General features: G+C 32.9%; 1 protein-coding gene across 1 annotated transcript; it reads left to right on the forward strand.

Annotated features, from left to right (window-relative positions):
• Positions 1-11,054: 11,054 nt before the first annotated feature.
• Positions 11,055-16,064, forward strand: LOC145104084 (uncharacterized). The gene is made up of 8 exons (XM_079041366.1): positions 11,055-12,369; positions 12,535-13,470; positions 13,543-13,629; positions 13,678-13,795; positions 13,855-14,101; positions 14,152-15,480; positions 15,911-15,967; positions 16,050-16,064. The coding sequence occupies exons 1-8, from the start codon at positions 11,055-11,057 to the stop codon at positions 16,062-16,064; spliced, it is 4,104 nt and encodes a 1,367-aa protein (XP_078897492.1).
• Positions 16,065-21,722: the final 5,658 nt, after the last annotated feature.

Genomic DNA, 21,722 nt, shown 5'->3' on the forward strand with positions numbered 1-21,722 from the left:
AGGGCTTATTTCCATCCACTTGAACACAAGATATTTAGCCTTTCTCTCTCTCTCTCTCTCTCTCTCAATGACTACAGCTCGTCTAGGGTTTCTCTCAGCGTGTCTAAATGATCAAGGAGGCGGAAATAAGGGCTTAAGGTCCTTTAAATAGGGTGCAAGCCTTAAAATTAGGGTTTTCTCAACACAGACTCAACTCGTCGAGTCCAACCCTTCGACTCGACGAGTAGGCTTCATAACTCGCGCGGCCAGCTCAACTCCTACATGACGAGTCGGGACCAACCAACTCGTCGAGTAGGTCATGCAATGTGCATTATAACTCTCAAGTTTCACATCCAGGATTCGGGGTGTTACATTTCTTCCCCACGTGAATTAGATTTCGTCCTCGAAATCGCTCTGTAACAACACATTGATCTAAACCAATAACTCGAGTGTCCCAAATCCCGATCCCGTACCGGTACCGTACCGGAACCAGTACCGAACCGTACCGAATTTGAAAATATGGGACGATACTTGGTACTCCAAATACATGAAATTCGGGATTCGGTACCACCGGTACCGATACTAGTACAGAAAACCGGTACCATTCCCGGTACCGGTACCGGTGATGTTAATTCGGTTAGGTATTCGGGATTGACTTTCAATAAAATTCGGTTTTCGAGAAATCGGGAACGGTACGGGTCGGTACCGGTTCCGTACCACGCTCATCCCTATCGACGAGTTTATGAGCTGTACTCGGCGAGTTGAGTCAACATGGACTGTTGACTTGAGTGTTGACCTCCGTTGACTTTTAGAGTTGGGTCAGCTTTGACTGTTGACTTCTGTTGACTTTAGGGTTTTGGTCAACTGTGGATTTTGGAGGCCATGGAGGGGCGGAGATTAGAACAGCAACTCGAGCGTGGGATACATTGCTTTACTCTGCGAGGTGAGTCTTCTCACTATACTTACCTGAGTGGTAATACTGTGTGACCGGAGGGTCTTATCTGAGTTATCGACCGGAGTGTCTTGTGATTTATGCTGTATATTATTTTGTGCTTTATTGAGTTAGGACCGGAGGGTCCACCCCGAGTTGTGAGACCGGAGGGTCTTCGCTGAGACACATTGACCGAAGGGTCTTTATCGAGATATAGCCATGAGAGGCTAATGATATGTGTGCGGTATTTTGGGGAACTCACTAAGCTTCGTGCTTACCGTGTTGTGTGATATGTGTTTCAGGTACTTCTCTGGATCGCGGGAAGGCGCCGACTTGATTGTACACACCAGTTATAGATCATGATTTTGAGGATTTTGGGATTTTATCAAACATTTGTTGACTTGGGTTTTGACAACTTGTGCATTTTGTGGTTTTGGGAAATGTGATGTTGAGTATATGTGATTTTAAAAATGAAAATTTTATTTGAAAATTTACAGTGTTATACACAATCACAGATCAAGAAATCGAACTGAAAAGCAACGATTTCAACCTTGAAACTTCAATTTGGTTACAGATTCGTGGGTTCTTGTATGTGTTCACGGCTGGAGAACACACAAACACACACAAAATGATTCAAATATTTGATTCTTGTTAGAGTTTATTCATCGTCAGAAATGATTTAGGGTTCAACTTAGGATTTCTTCAAAAACAAAATTGTTCATCAAATGCGTGTTTGAAATTGATTTCGTTTTCAAATATGTATTTGAAATTGTCTGTAGGAAACAAAACCCATTCCATATGTGTTTTTGAAATCAATCATCAGTATCGTAATTGTTCTTCAACCTCGAAACCAATTCGAAATGAGTGTTTGAAGGGTTTTAATTCGATGAAGATGAATGGGTTTAGAAACGAGAACTGAAATCTACCATATGCGAACTCGATATGAGTTTGATTCTTGTTAGGATTTCTTCATCAGAAACAAAATCGATTCCAAATATGTTTTGAAGGGTTTAAACTCGAGGAAGATGAAGGGTTCCATAAATGAGAGCTGAAAAATCTACCATGGATGAACTCGAAATCTTCCTTAGATGAACTTGATTTCACATGTGTTTTAGTTTTGTTCCAAAACCATGTATGAACTTGATTTTACATGTGTTTCAGATGCGTATGTTCGAAAAATCTGCCATAGATGAACTCAAAATTTGTCATGGCCGGAAAACTCATGCTTGGCCAGAGAAGATAACCGAAAAATATGATCGGAGAAGTCGTCAGAGGTAAGGAACGCCGGAAATGTTGCCGGAGGTGGAACTCAACTGAATTGTGTTTCATGATTGGTTGTTGCCAATAAGAGGGTCTGTAGTACGTGGTTGGTTTTACATGTGTGTTTCGGTCTGTGTGTGGATTATAGTAATATGGATCCTATGATACTGAGTAGGCAACACATATAACCCCAATTAAATTGTGTTTCATGATTGGGATGCAATTGATGACCATGATGGTTGGAGAAGTTGTGATAAGAAGATACTAAGGAATCCCTAGCCTACATCTAAATGGATTGACAAACACTATTAGAGAAATCGAGACCAAAAGCATGAGGAAACTCCATATATAAGGGCTGATCATTATGAAATCCCTCATACATCACAACCTTTTGTATGAGAAGCTGCAATGACATGATGCGATCCAGGAGGATGTCGATAGCTGATCAGGCTTATATATCAACTATCAAGTGTAGAATCCTTTCTAATGGGAGGAGGTACAAAATATATTGAAGGTGGTTCATGCATGAGTATATGTGAGTGGGAGAACATGAAGGTGGTTCTATCTATTTTTAATCCTAAACTAAAAATGGGATTTTGATTGCTCTAATCAATTATTAATAGAACATAAACTAAGAACGAAGTTGTGATATACCTTATTTTAGTTCTATTGCTACGTCTAAACTAGATATAGCTAGAATAATAGTGTTAAGTGTAATTAAAACTTATTTTAGTTCTATTGCTACGTTCTAATTAATTATTCATCATTGCCGACTTCATTGTAAACTCATTTAATTGTATTCGAGAATATGAGTCAAATTATAAGTTACACATTGAAACCGTCAATTCTACGTTCCTTTGGTGTGGTTTTGGTTTTTAATCTTATTTTCTATGTTGATTGTAATTTGATGAGCTGATTAAAGTAGTCCATATCCTTGAAATTCATATTTTCCTAAATATCATTGCTCTTTTAAAGGAGGAAATTGTTATTCGTACTATGTAATGTCAAAAATGTTTCAACCGATTTTTTGTGATGTTTTGATCCATACCAATCTATCAAGAAGTATACAACAATAGCTTGTCGGGGTTGTATTTTCAAATAATAACGTTGAGTTTATTTTGAAAAAAAAAATAGGTTTAAAATGGAAAAAGTACAAAATATAAGGTCTTTCATGAACAAAATAAATTATATTTACCGGTTGGTGACATATTGAGTCTGAAATAACAAGTAACTAATAAAGTTTACGTCTTTTTGAAAAAGAAAAGACTTTTAGCTCTCAAAAAGGCAAAAGATAGGATATTTTATGGAAATAACCCTTAAGAAATAGGGCCCATACCTATATTAACTTACCCCACCTCCCTCCCACTCCCCTTGTGAAATACATAAAATTTTTCTTCTCTTTATCATTAGGGCTGAACATATATCATCATTCGGTGATACCATTGTCGCTACCATCGATCTTATTGCTGCAACCACCGCATCTGACCAGCAACTCCCATCACTAGATTTCTCTTACTTCTCCCATCCCACCACTCCCATTGCTTTTATTTTGGGTATGCCGATCTCTTCCTCCCTTATCACCAACGAATTCCTCATCCATTCTCTCGACCATAATATTGTCACTGCAATCCCTCATCTCTTATTATATCTTCTTTTTTGTTTATTTTAGATCTGTTAAATGGTGAAGAAAAGAAAACCCCTATTCATATATTCAATATGGTTTTTTTTGTTTGTTATTTTATTGACTTTTTCAGAGGTTGAATTGTATAAAAAAATATAAACGTTATCAGTAGCTAACACATGGTACTTTCAAAGGTATATGGATTTCAACACCGATTATGAGTTTTGGTGTTTGGTGTTTATTATCTGGAAATTTTATCTTTTAAAATGATTAGATATTGGTGTTAGATGGTGATTGGTAATTTGAACATAATGTCGTGAATAGAAAAAAGTGTGGAGATCCGAATTCAATGATCAATCTGGAAAATAAAAAACAACTTGAGTTTTTCGTTTTTGTCTTTCTAGAATCATCTCTCTTTGTCAAAATCATTATTCTTTTTGAAACATTGTTGAATGTTATTTTTGAATTCATAGATTATATATATATATATATATATATATATATATATATATATATATATATATATATATATATATATATATATATATATATATCATACATACTTATAAAGCTAACATTTTTTCTTCAATCTCATGCATTTGAAACCCCATAAAAATTTGCCAACACCTCATGCATTTGAAACCCCCACACCCTTTCACCTTCAAAGTAATTAATCACACATAATGCCATTGCAAGAAAATCACACACTCTATAAGTTCAACACCTCATGCATTTGAAACCCCCACACCCTTTCACCTTCATTATATATGTAGTTATATTAGTACATTTTTCTTACAAAAAGTCGTCGTTTGGTTGAAGATATTATGATTCAAAAGTTTTCATATAGTTGAAGCATTCACGATCCAAATATGATGATTTGAAGAAATGAGTTATGTCGCATCGATGTTAATTGTAATATGATTTTTTCTTTCAACCAAAACAAATTAAGCTTTTCTATTCTTTCTTTATATTCAATTTCTCATTTGATCTTTATATGTGATTTGTATGTATTACTCAATCTTAAATGTGACTCTCCAAACATCAATGTTTTGCTTGAAATATCTTTCTCATTCTTCTTTTTCAAGAAAAACATTTTGATTGCAGGTTAGTGAAGAATTGTCATCAAGTTTCTATGGTTGAATGGTGTTAAATAAAGAAAAAAGATTCAGAAAACGGATATAAGTTTTTTTTTGTTTGAGCAAAGTAGACGAATGTTAGTTTTTTCTTTTGATTTAAACGTATATTTATGTAACATTTTTATTTATATATTCAACCACCCAATGTTCTTATTTATTTGATTGTAGTTTTTCTATTTTGATTATGTTTATTTTCTATTATTTTTTTGTTGGGTTATCATACACAACATATTTACAAGACAATATTTAAAAGATAACATAATTTTTAACATTTGATATGTAATTATGACGACTTATCATGATATGTTCTTCATATGAAAGTAATTTATCAATATTACTACGACAAGAATTACATATTACATTTACGAAAATATATATTATATGTGATTTGTTTAACATATATATGTACCTATGTATGTTATAAATTTATAATTAAATATCTTTATGTTTAATAATTGAAGGAATTAAAATGATGCATCAAAACCTAGGGATGAGCAAAAGGACCGAACCGGCCGGAACCGGACCCGACCCGGGAACCGGCTTCGGCCAAAATCAAGAACCGAACCGGCCCGGCGGTTCTACCGGTTCCCGGTTCCTACCGGTTCTTGTCGTGTCTTCAAATGTTGGAACCGGTCCTCGAAAAATAGCATCATACGGTTCCGGTTTTTGCCGATTCTACCGGTTCCCGGTTCCAAAAATCCACAAAAATAACGTCTCGTTCCAGGCCCGACAGGTTCCATCGGGTTCCGGTTCCGGTACCGGTTCCGGACGGTTCCCCGGTCCATATGCTCATCCCTATCAAAACCAATTATTTAGGCGAATATAATAATAATAATAATAATAATAATAATAATAATAATAAATACACATTTCCAAGTACCGTATTCATTTGAAACTCACATTACAACTTAAGAGTTTTCTAATTTATGTATATTTATTAGTTACAACTCAAGAGTTTTTAACTTATGATTATTAATTAGTAATCACTAATAACTTTTTATTTTCCTTTTATTTTATAAGGTTGTAAAGTTTTGCTCATTAAAAACATTAACGTATTTGAAGAGATTTGTGATTTAAATATGAAAAGTTAATATAAATCTTATAATAAATGTTTTAGTGTTTTTATGTTATTAAAAGTTGTAGTGTTTATTTTTCATATTTTTTATTATTCTTTGTATATATATATTTTTTAATACAAATGTTATAATAGATGTTTTTGTATTTTTATGTTACTAAAAGTTGTAATTCATATTTTTGTTCATACATTTTGTTACCCGTTATATATAGATTATCATACGTTTGATATATAATTTACACAATTTTAAACAGTTTATAAAATTATCACAATAATTGTATATATCACAATGACTTAAAAATTAAAACTATAATCATCATATCATATCATACTATATTATAAAGGAAACATTTTTTCTTTCACCACATTCATTTGAAACTCCCAATTTTTCATATTTCCATACAATATGTTTAATTTATTAACTTAAATATGCTTTTAGTTGTAAACATTATCATAAATGGAAGAATTTGTGACTTATCAGTATGGTATACTTACTTTGTTAACTTCAATATATAGTTAAATAAATAATCTACATTAATATATCAAATAAGCTTAAAAATTTAGTGTAAAATTTAAAACCTAAAGTAAAATATCAAATAATGTTTAAAAAAATTCAATATATATTTTTTAACATAGTTAAAAGGAAAACATTAAATATAATAATAATAAAAGAACCTAAATTGATGAATCGAATTAACTAAAAGGTGTCTGAAAACTATATTCTAACAATATATTTTTAACGTGCGTCGCGCAACGCGAGAGAATTCGTCTAGTATACTTATAAAGGAAGCATTTTTCCTTTCACCACATTCATTTGAAACTCCCATGCATTTTTCCTTTCACCATATTCATTTGAAACTGCCATGACTTTTCAATTTTTTTTCTAATAATGATTATAAGTTGGTTAATAATGTTAAATAAATATCAAACCTAAAGTGTAATTATATATAAGCTAAATTTTAATATTAAAAAATATATTTACTTCTACTTATAAAGTTATGTTTTTTTAAACTTTTAACATATTATACTTAATTTATTAGTTTTAATATATTGTTGGATGTAAACCATTATCATTTTAAAGCTACAACTTTTGAACAATTTGTATAAAATACTTAAATTATTAATTTAAATATAACATTACATGGTCAACTTAGATATAAATTTTAGTTTAATTTAAACAACCCAAAGAATATTTTGTAAATAGTTAAAAGTGATAAATTGTAGTGTCTTTCTAATAATGATTCTAAGTTGGTTAATAAGGTTAAATAAATATGAACCATAAAGTGTAATAATAAATAAACTAAATTTCAATATTAAAATAATATCTTTACTTCTACTTATAAAGTTATGTCTTTAACTTTTAACATATTATACTTAATTTATTAGATTTAATATGTTGTTATATGTAAACCATTATCAGTTTAAAGCTATAACTTTTGAACAGTTTGGACAAAATACTTAAATTGGTAATTTAAATATAACATTACAGTGTCAACTTAAATATAAATTTCAGTTCCACTTAAAAAACTCAAAGAATATTTTGTGAATAGTTAAAAGTGATAAATTGTAGTGCTAAATGCAAAACCTAAATTGTAATCTCAATTTAACTAAAATATTTCTTAAAGATATTTTTATAGTCGCTAAAAGTTTTCAAATAAGTAGCTTAAAATAACTTACAATAACAATAGTTAAAAATAACTCTATATGAATGATTATATTGTTACCTTTAAAATAAAAAAACAATTAAATAATTATAATGATAGAAATTAAAATGATAAGCAAATAAATTAAAAAAAAAATAATTAACAATAAAAACAACTATAAATAACATTAAACCATATATTATATTTAATTTTATTCATGAGTAACTCGCGGGTAGAAGTTATTCAAACGATTGAGATTATGCAGTTATAATAGATATATATTATCATATAATCCAAAATAATCAATATATTATATCAATTTAATATACGGATTATTATATCAAATTGAACAATAACATTATTATTATATTTAAAAAACATATATTTGTAAAGATTTCAACTATATAGGTGTTTCTGCGCAACGTGCAGACATTCGTCTACTATACTTATAAAAGAGGCATATATCAAAGCACCACATTCATTTGAAACTCTCACGAATTTTCAGTTTCTTTCTAATAATGATTATAAATTAGTTAATAATTTTAAATAAGAGCAAAACCTAAATTTTAATCTTAAATTAACTAAACTTGAATATTAAACTAACATTTTTTACTTCTACTTATAAAATTATATATTTAACTATTAACATATTATACTCAACTTATTAGTTTTGATATGTTGTTGAATGTGAATTATTGTTATTTTAAAGTCACAACTTTGAATAATATAAAATGTTTCAATTATTAATTTAAATATATGGTTAAAGGGTTCAGTTATGTTGAAATTTCAATTAAAATTAAAATAAAATCCAAATATTATTTTATAAATAGTTAAAATATGCAAATTGTAGTGTTAAATGCAAAACTTAGTTTGTAATTGCAAAATAAGTAAAAAAAATTAAAACTATTTTTATAATCATTAAGAGTTTCTAAATAAATAGTTTAAAAATAACTTACAACAACAATAGTCAAAAGTAATATTATGTAAAAAAAATTATATTGTTACCTTTAAAAAGAAAAGCAATGTTTGATGTTTTTAAATAATTACAATGATATAAATTAAAATGTTAACCAAAAAATTTTTAAAAAATTAATTAACAATGACAACAATTACAAATAACATTAAACCATATATTATTTTTAATTTTATTTATGAGTAACCCGCAAGTAGAACTCATTGAGACGATAAATATTATATAGTTTTAATAGATGTATACATTGTAATATCATTCAAAATAATCAATGTTTAATAACAACTTAGTATAAGAATTATTATATCAAAGTTAACAACAACATCATTGTTATAATTAACAAAAACATATATATTTTATAAATATTTCAACTATATACTAATATTCCGCGCAACGTGCGGATAGTCGCCTAGTATATATATATATATATATATATATATATATATATATATATATATATATCATTACTATATATAAAGACCCTTTCACTGAGATGTCGCAAAAAAAAAACCCGGCTCGATAATCGCCACGTAACCCATCCTCAGCGATCGACGCAATTTATCAGTAGCTCGTCACGTCGATTCAATCCATCTCCTGATCTCTTCAACTTCTACGACTCCCTTCTACCCATTGACTTATCCACCAATTCATCCATCTGTTTCTCACCACGTCCGACTGTATCCCCAACTGGAATCCGAAATATAATGCACCAAAAAAAAAGTAATTCGTTGTGTAAATATTCCACCAAGTCAATTCTGCCGACGGTGGGTTGATGGTTAATTCTTGAATCATCAAAAGAGGTAACATTCATTCGGTTTTCACTTAAATTACATGATCCCCAAAAAGTCATAATTTTTACCATTTGAAATTATCCCTGAAAGTGTAATGTTGTTGAATACGGAGCCAAAGAGGGACAACACAATCCTTCCATTTGCTGTCAACATGTTTGCTACATGTATATTATCTTCACGAACCCTAATTTGATCTTGATCTTATCTATTTCTTAGTGTTAACCCAATAGTTGGATTTTCCTGCCCCGTTCAGGTTTCTATTAACAATTTTGCCCTAATTCTTATTAACATTCTCTCCTGTGTCACCAAGTATTGAAATCATGTTCTGATTTTGTGTTTTGTTTAAATTAGAATGCAATTTTTATTGTTTAATTGTCGTTAATTTTTAATATAGTGAATGTTAATGATTTGCATTGGGTCATCACCGTAGTCCTTCAATTGAAGAGTTTATGTTACTTTTTACTTTGAGGGTAAAATTGACAATTGCTACTAACATGCTTCAAAGGCAATCAATCAACAGTTTATGCTCTAATATGCGTTTTCAAGTAAATAACCCTACATCCCTCTCTGAAGCTTAGCTTCTAATACAGAACCTTTCAATAAGAACAGAAAATTAATGGTAGAAGATATGTTTACAATTTGTTTTACATTTTCTATTTCTATTTTTAGGCTATTATTAGAATTTAGTTTTAATATTTCAATTTTTCCCGAGGTTTGACTAAATGGGATTTATTTTTCCTACCCTGATCAGGTTTGAACTGATATTTCAATCCTTTTTCATTTTTATAATTCCTTCGTCCTGTAAAGAATTTAGTAATTCCATCCATTTTTTAGTCAATTTGTTCGTTTATTATAGTTTTAATTATAAATTCACAATGCTTAACATCCAATAAATTGTAAAGATAAAGATATAGGAAATTTATAATGTATATAAATTTTATAAAGAAATTAGACTCTTTTACTTAAAAAGATGTCAACAAATAGACCTGAAAGATCAACAGGTCATTTCCAGCATTCCAAATGACATCATATGTTTGCATACTGCCTTCGATTAAAGCAGACCAGGCTTTGACTAGACGTCTTTATAATGTGTTGTTAACAATTAGTTAATGTAAATATAATATAATGTGCTATCAATAAAGTTTATGTTAGTTTTTAATGGTTTTTAGTGTTTTTTAGAACAGGTTTTTACAACAATATTATCTTTTTTGTTTATTGATGTGTGTTCTTGTTTGATATTAACAGGTTATTCACATGCTGATCAAAGGAATTCAAAATTTATGTATTAATGTACTTGCATTTAGGTATAATCATAATCTTTTTTTAATGAAATTACAATCATAATTTATTTGTTAATTGAAATTGATGAACTAACTATTTGTAATGAACCAGATCAGATCATCAACTACTCAAATGTACCAGATTTACAATTGAAAAGTGATTCCAACCAAAACAACCCACACATGTGTCATGTATGTCATTACTTACAAAGTATCTCAATTTTTTTCATGCACAATATTATAATCTTTATCAGAAGTGACAATAAAGTGACAATTACAAGTCTCAGATAAGAATAACACATCCATCAGTATAGTTATATGATATACCAATTAAAATTATTAAACAATTATCATCAAATTTCAATACAATGATTGGTAATCATCAACCATCAACAGATCACACAAATATTACAATTGGTGGTTGTTCGAAGCTAGATAAGAAACTATATAGGAGGATAGCTATCATAAATTGGAAAAAAAAATTTGATAAATGTGATGAGATAATAGAGAAGTTGGATATGCTTAATGCTGCTCCTGCTTATAAGAAACAATTAAGAAAGGAAGCTGTTATAAAATGGAAAAAGAAAAAATTAAAAATGACCTGCAATACAAATGTTACAATAAACAAGTCAAACGAACAATTAATTGATACCATACACACAAGTATATGCAATTTAAATGAAAACATCACTGAAGAAAGCAAAAGACATAACAAAAGAATACTTAAAGATTTAGGTCCATCAAATGAGAAATCTACAAATCTAGGCAAAAAAAATAGCAACAGAAAAGGAAAGCATCTCTTACAACAAGTAATTTTTTCTGCCGATGTTCTTCCAGAAGTAAGGTGTTGTGTCTATTGTCATGCTGTGAAATTTTTTTCCGAAACATCAAATTTTTGTTGTTCAGAAGGTCGTATTGTTTTATCCAGTAATGAACTCCCACCCGTCATGCGAGATTTATTGACATCTAACTCTGATGATGCGAAATCATTTAGAACATATATAAGAACATATAATAATCATTTCGCATTCACTTCATTGGGTGTTAAAGCTGATAAAAAACTTACAAGACGAAATAAGGGTATTTACACTTTTAGAGTGCAAGGTCAAGTATATCACTTCATGAACGATCTACAACCTAAAGATGAAAGTGCAAAAAACCTTCAATTATATTTTCACGATACAAACAATGAAATAGAAAATCGACAAATATCTTCTCCACGATTATCCAAAGGCATAATTGCAACGTGTATAACTTATCTACAACATAATCCATATGCACGTTTTTTTAGAAATTTAAGAGACATTCCATCTTTGAGTGAATATAAGATTATTCTTAAGACTATTCCGGGACAAGATCAACGAGTATACAACAAACCAGAAGTTTCACAAGTTGCGGCACTATGGGTTGAAGGGGAAGAGAACGGAGAACATGGTCGTAGAAATATACAAGTAAGAACACATAGTGACCTTCAAAGGACTGTTGAGTACTATTATGGTTGTTATGATCCTTTACAGTACCCTTTAATGTTTCCATTTGGAGAACTTGGCTGGCATCAACACATTCCCAAAAAAAATTCCAATAAACAAGGTAATAGTGGAATAGGAACAAGCTCTGCAGAAAGGCTTATTTCGCCATTTGATGTTATAGATGCTGATGAATTATTAAATATGGAACAAACAGGTAAACATGTTCCATTAACTTTTTTTTTCTACAACGTAGTATTAAGAAACTAATTAATATTTTTTGGCAGTTATGAACAAATCAATAGAGAACTCAAATTATGTCTCTGTTTGCTTTTCGGTCGCTTATTACAACAATATATAGTTGATAGTTATGTAAAATTAGAGACACAAAGATTAGCATTTTATAGAAATCAACAACAAGAGTTACGACAAGAGTTACTTCAAGGAGTTGTAGATGCTATGGCAAGTGGTGAGACAAATGCATCAACAATGGGTCAGCGAGTGGTTTTACCAGCAAATTTTATAGGTGGTCCAAGGAACATGAGACGAAAATACATTGATGTTATGGCATTAGTCCAAAAGTTTGGTAAGCCAGACATTTTTTTAACCTTAACATGTAATCCTAATTGGCCAGAAATCAAACAACACATGATGCACCATGAGGAAGCACAAAATAGGGCGGATTTAATTGTTAGAGTATTCCATGCAAAACTTGACCAATTTAAAAAAGAGATTTTCAAAAATGAAATATTTGGAAAGGTTGTTGCATACACTTATGTTGTGGAGTTTCAAAAAAGAGGTCTTCCACATGCTCATTTTTTGCTAATACTTGGAACTCCTTATAAGATGTACCATGCTGAAGAATATGATGAAATAGTTTCAGCAGAAATATCAAATGAAAGATCAAATCCTCATCTATTTCGCATGGTAGTGAAACATATGCTTCATGGTCCCTGTGGTGATCTTAATCCCAAAAATGTTTGTATGAAAAAAAAAGGATATTGTAAGAATTTTTATCCAAAAGCATTTTGTGATGTAACAACACAAAATACTGATGCATATCCAGCATATCGAAGACGTGACAATGGAGTTAAAGTTATAGTTCGAGGTGCCAAGCTAGATAACAGATGGGTTGTTCCCTACAATCCCTATTTACTTTGTAAGTTTGACTGTCATGTAAATATAGAAATATGCTCTACAATTAAAGCTGTCAAATACATTTATAAGTACATATGCAAGGGATGTGACAAAATAAGTTTTTCTGTAACACAAGATGATCACTCATCTAGCATAAATGAAATAGATCAATTTCAAGCAGGTAGGTGGATATCACCCCCATAGGCAGCTTAGAGAATTTTTAGATTTTCATTGGGTGAAATCAAACCTGCAGTTATTCATTTGCCTCTACATTTGGAAAATTACCAACCAATAACATTCAAAAAGAAAGAACGGTTGACTAATATTGTAGATAATATAGGTAAAAGAAAAACAATGCTAACTGAATTTTTTGTTAAAAATAGTACAGATAGATATGCACAACATCTTAATTTAACATATGTTGAGTTTCCTGACCATTTTGTATGGAAACCGGATAACAAAGTCTGGTTACCTAGACAAACTGAAGATTCAATAGGACGAATAGTGTTAGCACACCCAAGTGAAGGCGAAAGATATTTTTTAAGAATACTATTATCAAAAAAAGATGTCCAAAGTCATACGATGACCTTAAGCTTTGTAAAGGACAAAGAGTTGACACCTTTCGAGAATCTGCATTACTACATGGATACCTACTTGATGATAACAGCCAACACTTATGTTTGGAAGAGGCATTAAACTACCACATGCCATATGAATTACGAAGACTTTTTGCTACCTTACTTGTGTATACAAATCCTAACAATCCAAGAAAATTATGGGAATCATTTGAAGATGTCATGCTTGAAGACTTTGTACACTACAAATTCTTTCACTAACTGAAGCAAAGCGATGCGCATTTCAGCAAATTAATACATTGCTACAGTCTAATGGAAGAAAACTTCATGAGTTTGATATATTGCCAAACGATTTATCATATGCTGATGTAGAAGATGACACAAGAGAAGTAGCAACAGAAAAAAGTATCATTGTATCAGAAATAGATCAAAGAGCAATACAAAATCTCAACAAAAAACAAAAACTTGCATTTGATACAATAATTAGAAAAGTAGAAAGTAACAATGGTGGGGCATTTTTTATTGATGGTCCAGGTGGTACAGGGAAAACTTTCCTATATAGAGCATTATTAGCATATATCAGATTAAAGGGACAAATAGCTTTAGCAACTGCAACATCAGGTATAGCTACCTCATTACTACCAGGAGGTAGGACAGCACATTCTAGATTTAAGATTCCATTAGATTTGACAGATATGTCAAATTGTAGGATCAGTAAACAAAGTTCATTGGGTATATTGATTAAGACTTGTACGATAATTATTTGGGATGAAGCTCCAATGGCAAAAAGACAAGCAATAGAAGCCCTAGATGAACTTTTACAAGATCTTATGGAATCAACTGAAATCTTCGGAGGGAAAGTAGTTGTACTTGGTGGTGATTTTAGGCAAACATTTCCAGTTGTTCGAAATGGAAGCAAACATGATACAATTGCTGCTTGTATAACTAACTCACACATATGGCCATCACTATGTGTACTACAACTAAATGAAAACATGAGGGCATTACTAGATCCAATTTTTACTGAATTTCTTCTAAGATTAGGTGATGGTAGAGAAAATTTAGAAGATGATGATGTTGTTACTCTTCCATCACAAATTGTCATAGCAGATAATGATGAATCACAAGGGTTAAATGTTCTAATTAAGTATGTTTACCCACATATATTTGAAAATTCTATAAATAACCCAGCATCCTTCAATCGAGCTATTTTGACAACTAAAAATACTTTTGTTGATGAGCTAAATGATATCTTAATACACAAATTCCAAGGAGAAGAGAAAGAGTATATTAGTTTTGATGAAACACTTGATCAAAATGACCAAGCTCATTATGAGGATCTTCTACATTCTTTAACTCCACATGGTATGCCACCACATAAATTGATTTTAAAGGTAGATGCACCTATTATATTATTAAGAAACATGAATCCAGCAAAAGGATTATGTAATGGTACAAGACTTTTTTGCAAGGACTTTGATAGAAATGTTATTCGAGCACAGATAGCATTCAATGATTTTGCTGGAAAAGAGGTATTTATACATAGAATACCTTTACAACCACCTACAGGTGAAGAATACACAGTGCCATTCAAAAGAACACAATTTCCAATCAAGGTCTGTTTTGCAATGACAATTAATAAATCACAAGGCCAAACATTAGACAGAGTGGGCATATACCTTAAGGAACCTATTTTTTCACATGGACAATTGTATGTTGCCCTCTCTCGTGCTAGAAGTATTGAAAATGTTAAAGTTGTTATCAAAAAATTTCACAAAAATCAAGAAATACATAACACAAAAAATATAGTATATCAAGAAGTATTACAATGTTCCAAACTCAACTAAAGGTATGTATTACTATTAAACTTAATATCTGGTATGATGAAACAAAAACTAAAATCAAACACATTGTTGCACATTGATTAGATAAGATAGCAGGTCATTTTATTTTTCCAATTTTCATCCACTTTAATGAATTGAAAGTCCATTTGTGCAATACCCCTTATATGATAAATTTTCATGCAGTAATTCAATTGAATTTCAGGTATGCATTCCAGCGATGGTAGTTCCTTTCTTTGCCAAACAAATTACAACCATCAACGTAAGTGTTTTTGCAATATCATGGTTGCTTGACAGATTACATGCTTTTTTATATAAATTTAGACCATGAATATTTCCAACAGGTAAACAACTACTAAACCAAAAATAATGATTTCGGATCATCACAGGAATACACTATTCAGTGATCTGGTAAGTGCACTTTGTTTTCTGCATTACATTCCAAATTTCATTCTTTTCATTTAATATTACTTGATTTAAATGATATGTCAATGGACTATCCAAAGAAATCCATTTAATTTCTATATTAGCAATTAATTTTTATTACATACTGTAATAAGCAATATTTCAATAGTACATGCAAACATTCACAACCCTTCTGGAGATCCATCTCTTTCATTAATATTGGTATGATTGCATTACTTACAAAAATTATATTATCCTGATTAAAGTGTTTATTTTCATATTTGCACTCTGTTTTAAAATTAATGATATCCACATTTATTAATTTTGCCAAAGTAATTCTTAATCCTGATGCAAGATACCTTCATGCAGAAACAACTTTACTGCAACATCATATGGCAGTACAAAAGGAAAGGGACAAGTTCAATTCATCACGCCAAAGGACAACATGCAACATCTGCAATTGCTTTATTACATACACATTGCAACCATAATTTGTATTGTCATACAGTTTCATTTATGATTTTATTTCAAATTTATTTATATGTATATGGTGAATCAGATCATTTGCCCTCGATTGGTCATTTGAGACCTAAATAGTTAATTTTTAAATTCACTCAACTGTATAGGAAATTACTAATGATCATCATTGCCGCAATTTTGATCATCTTCATGATGCCATTTTTTGAGTTAAATATAAAATACATCAAATACAATTGTATTGTTTAAAATCATAAAGCGGCAACACTTCTTAAGTTATTATGCTGTTTAATATATTTTAAATTTTATCATATAAGAAACAAATAAATATTTGAAGGTTTTAGATAGGCTAATTATCGGCAAAATACATTTCGATTTTAATCATAAAAGATCAATATAAATGGCCCAGCCCAAAGGTATGTCGTGTACCCTAAATATTAAATAACCGGCCCTAACAAACTTCGCCGTTAACCACACTCATTCTCCGTCCCTTACATATCGTTATATACAACTATATACAGGCCGCCGCAATCACCATCAACTCTTACTATAGATTCCACAACTTTCAACAAGAACCGACAATTTTAACTGCAAATCGGTTATTAGAAACTTCTTCTAACCGACAATTGACTAATACGATTCGTACTCTGTTTCAACTGCAATAACAAAACTACGATATCTTACATCAGAATCCTCTTTCCACTTCTCTGCACTAACAGGTATGTTCAATGTCCTTTCCAATTTTGCATCGTCACATACACACAAATTTACTTTTCGGAAGACATTCTTAACTTTCACTATAAATCTTCAATGCATTCCATCTATTTGCAAACACAATTTACAACACCAATTCAGCACAAACCGTGTTGGGGTCGGAAAACTCTTCTATTAAACACGAAAATAGAATTACAATAGGAGGAGCAACTCTCACACTCAACTATTACAAAAAACCAACCCTTTCACTAACACTCTCACTCTAAGTGTTATACTATCTGTTTCTCTGTGTTTTTGGGATGCATACAACTGAAGAATGAAGTCTCTATTTATAGTCTTGGCAGCCACCATTGTAGTTGCGTCTATTAATTGTGTTCATCCTAGGGTGGGAAGAAAAACTTGTCCCGTATGTTTCATTTTGTCAACAATGATGGCTACTGTAGATTTGGAGGCTTTGGAGGCTGGAACACAACAAATCTCCCCCTCCAGTCTCCGTCCAACAATCTTCATCCCAACTATGTCAGCACATAGTCTGTGTTTCTCTTGTGTCACCACCTTTGTCAACATGTCTGCAGGATTGTTATTGGTGTTGATCTTTAACAACTTCAATTCTCGTCCCTCAATTGCTTCTCTAAGCCAGTGATAACGTATATCAATATGTTTTGTACGGGAATGGTACATCGAGTTCTTACTCAGGTCCATAGCACTCTGACTATTGCAATGAATGATGTGCTCTTCTTGTGGAAAGCCTAATTCTTGAAGAAACCGTTTCATCCATATAAGCTCCTTCCCAGCTTCAACGGCAGCAATATACTCGGCTTCTGTTGTTGACAGTGCGACACACTTCTGTAACTTGGATTGCCACGAGATAGCTCCCCCTGCCAAAGTAAAAATGTAACTTGATGTAGATTTCCTACTATCAAGATCTCCTGCCATATCGGCATATATATAACCTTCCACGATTGGCTTTGCTCCCCCGTAGCATAAACATAGTTTCGAACTACCCTTCAGGTATCGAAGTATCCATTTGACTGCTTCCCAATGTTGTTTTCCCGGATTAGCTAGATATCTACTCACAACACCGACAGCATGAGCAATATCTGGTCTTGTACACACCATTGCATACATAAGACTTCCTACGGCTGAGGAATAGGGGACTGCCTTCATATCTTCTTTTTCTTTCTCAGAAGATGGATAATTTTTCTTACTCAACTTGAAGTGGTTAGCCAAGGGCGTACCAACGGGTTTGGCATTTTCCATGTTGAACCTTTTGATCACACGTTCAACATACTCTTCCTGTGATAAGAACAATTTTCTTGATTTTCTATCACGGATAATTTTCATGCCCAATATCTGTTGTGCTTGGCCTAAGTCTTTCATATCAAAGAACTTAGACAAATCCTTCTTCAAGTTGTTGATCATCATTGCATCTTGGCCCACTATCAACATATCATCCACGTAGAGCAAAAGGATGACAAATTTCCCATCTGGAAACTTCTTCAGATAGACACAATGGTCTGCAACAGTTCTCTTGTACTCATGATTCATCATAAATGAATCAAACTTCTTGTACCACTGCCTTGGGGCTTGCTTAAGACCATAAAGGCTCTTCTTTAATTTACAGACGAGATGCTATTTCTTTGGGACTTTAAAGCCATCAGGTTGCTCCATGTATATTTCTTCATCCAAATCACCATGGAGAAAGGCTGTTTTCACATCCATCTGCTCAAGTTCAAGATCTAGACTGGCAACTAATCCGAGTACAACTCGGATAGACATCATCTTCACAACTGGCGAAAAAATTTCATCAAAGTCGATTCCTTCTTTTTGTTGGAAACCTTTGACAAAGAGTCTCGCCTTATACTTCATAGTATTTCCCTTGCCGTCTTTCTTCAACTTGAAAACCCACTTGTTTTTCAAGGCTTTCTTTCCTTTGGGAAGGTTTACCAACTCATATGTTTGATTCTTCTGCAAAGAATTTATTTCTTCTTCCATGGCCTTCTGCCAATTTGCTTTGTCAATATGAGATTGAGCTTCTTGAAAACTCTCTGGCTCCCCCTCACTAGTAAGAATGATGTAGTTTGAAGTCGGATATCTTGTTGATGGAGCACGTACTCGTTCGGATCGTCTAACTTGAGTTCCTTCGTTTGCAACTTCTAGCAGTGGATCTGAATTATCCAGGGGTGGAATCTCCCCCTCATCAACACCTTCTTGATATGCATCATCGACTTCTTCATCCACTTCTTCAGCGGAAACATCTTCTTTATTTTCAGATATTATATCTGAAACTTTGGAGCTTTGTTGCTTGTTAACCGGTGCCTTGAAATCATAATACTGGTTTTCATAGAAAACCACATCTCTACTTCGAATAACCTTCTTTAGTTCTGGGTCCCATAGCATGTACCCGAACTCTTCATCTCCATATCCAATAAAGATGCATGGAGTGGATTTGAGGTCCAACTTCTTCCGCAGTTCACTTGATACATGTGCAAACGTCTTGCACCCAAATACTCTCAAGTGAGAATATGATATGTCTTTACCCGTCCATATCTTCTCCAGAACTTCAAAATTCAATGGAACGGAAGGTGACCTATTTATTAGATAGCAAGATGTCAATACAGCTTCACCCCAGAATGGCTTTGGGAGTTTAGTCATGCTGAGCATGCATCGAACTTTCTCAACAATGGTGCGATTCATCCATTCTGCTACACCATTGTGTTGTGGGGTTCGTGGGACAGTCTTTTCATGTCTGATACCATGTTCCGTGCAGTATTTAGAGAACTCACGGGAATAGTATTCGTCTCCATTATCTGATCGGAGACATTTTAGCTTCTTGCATGTTTGTCTTTCCACCATTGCATGAAAAGCTTTGAAGCGGTCCAATACTTGGTCCTTCGTTCTCAAACAGTATGCCCATACCTTTCGTGACGCATCGTCAATGAATGTCACAAAATACCGGCTTCCACCAAGAGATTCTACTTCAATGGGTCCACATACGTCGGAGTGGACAAGGCTCAGCAACTCAGAGCGGTTCTTTCTTGTGGAGCTAAAGGAAACTCTGTGTTGTTTCCCGAATAGGCAGTATTTACAAGGATCCAAGGCAACATCTTTTGCCATTGAAATGGACTCCTTCTTTGCAAGAGTCGTCAATCCCTTCTCGCTCATGTGGCCTAGTCTTCTATGCCACAAGTTTGGTGATGTCTCTTCTTTAACAACATTGATACTTGGTTGAAGCAACTTTGCATGACTTTTATAAAGAGTACCATCAAGTTTTCCCCTTGTAACAACCATAACACCTTTCAACAACTTCCAGGTGCCATTTTTGAATTGATTATCATATCCTTGGATGTCAAGAGCTCCAACTGAGATAAGATTCATTCTCAGCTCTGGGACATGCCGAACATCTTTCAACACCAATGTACATCCAACATTGGTCTTTAAATGCACATCACCAATACCAGCAATGCTTGAGAAACTGGTGTTTCCCATCTTCACGGTACCATGGTCTCCGAGTTTATAAGTACTGAATAAATCCCGGTTTGGAGTCGAATGATATGATGCAGCGCTATCAATCACCCACTCATCATCATGAGTTTCAACATGTAGGCATGCTTCCTCCTCGTATGTAACAAAGGCAACGTCTTGTGTTATGGTGACCATGGTTTCACCATTCTCCCTGCTTGGATTCTGGCTTGTCTCGGGCTGCTCTCGTAAGAACCTTCGGCAATCACTCCTTTTGTGGCCATAATAATTACAATGATTGCAATAGCCTTCGAACCATGTATTTGAAGATTTACCTCGCTATCGCGATTTCCCTCGATCTCGTGATTTCCCACGATTTTGGGATCTTCCTCTACTTTGACCATGTCTACCTCTGCCTCTACCTCGACCTCGGCCTCCAGTTCTGCCTCCGCCTCTTTCTTTGTTTTCTGACACGAGGGCAAAAGACTGGTCTGTACCAGCTTCTTTCCTTCTGGCTTCCTCGTTCATTAGGGCATCTGTGACCATCTCCATTGTCACTTTACCACCGGGGGCAGAATTGCTGAGAGTCACAACAAGCGTCTCCCAATTATCTGGTAGAGAACTCAAGAGCAATATGGCTTGTTCCTCGTCTTTGAGAACCCAATCAGCAGCACCGAGCTGGTTTACGAGATCCTGGAACTGACTCGTATGCTCGGTTATGGACGTACCACTTCGTAACTTGTGGTTTACAAGGCACCTCATCAGCAAGGTCTTGTTGCGTGCCGTCTTTGCCTGATACATATTCTCGAGCTTCTCCCAAAGTTTGTACGCGTCTGTCTCTTGAGAGACATGATGAAAAACACTGTGGTCGATCCACTGTCGAATTTGTGCCACCGTTTTCCTGTTTATTCTCGTCCAAACTTCGTTCGTCTTCGTGTTGGGTTTGACGCCTTGCTTTT

This window comes from Lactuca virosa, chromosome 4 (genome assembly GCF_052849685.1).
Source record: "Lactuca virosa cultivar CGN04683 chromosome 4, Lactuca_virosa_CGN04683_v6, whole genome shotgun sequence".
Classification (NCBI taxonomy): domain Eukaryota; kingdom Viridiplantae; phylum Streptophyta; class Magnoliopsida; order Asterales; family Asteraceae; genus Lactuca; species Lactuca virosa.

Coding starts and splice junctions, on each gene's coding strand:
- LOC145104084 (XM_079041366.1), top strand. CDS start 11,055: ATGATTGGTAATCATCAACCATCAACAGATCACACAAATATTACAATT. Junction 12,370..12,534: donor ATTAAATATGGAACAAACAG/GTAAACATGTTC, acceptor ATGTAAAATTAG/AGACACAAAGATTAGCATTT. Junction 13,796..13,854: donor GATTCAATAGGACGAATAGT/GTTAGCACACCC, acceptor TATCAAAAAAAG/ATGTCCAAAGTCATACGATG.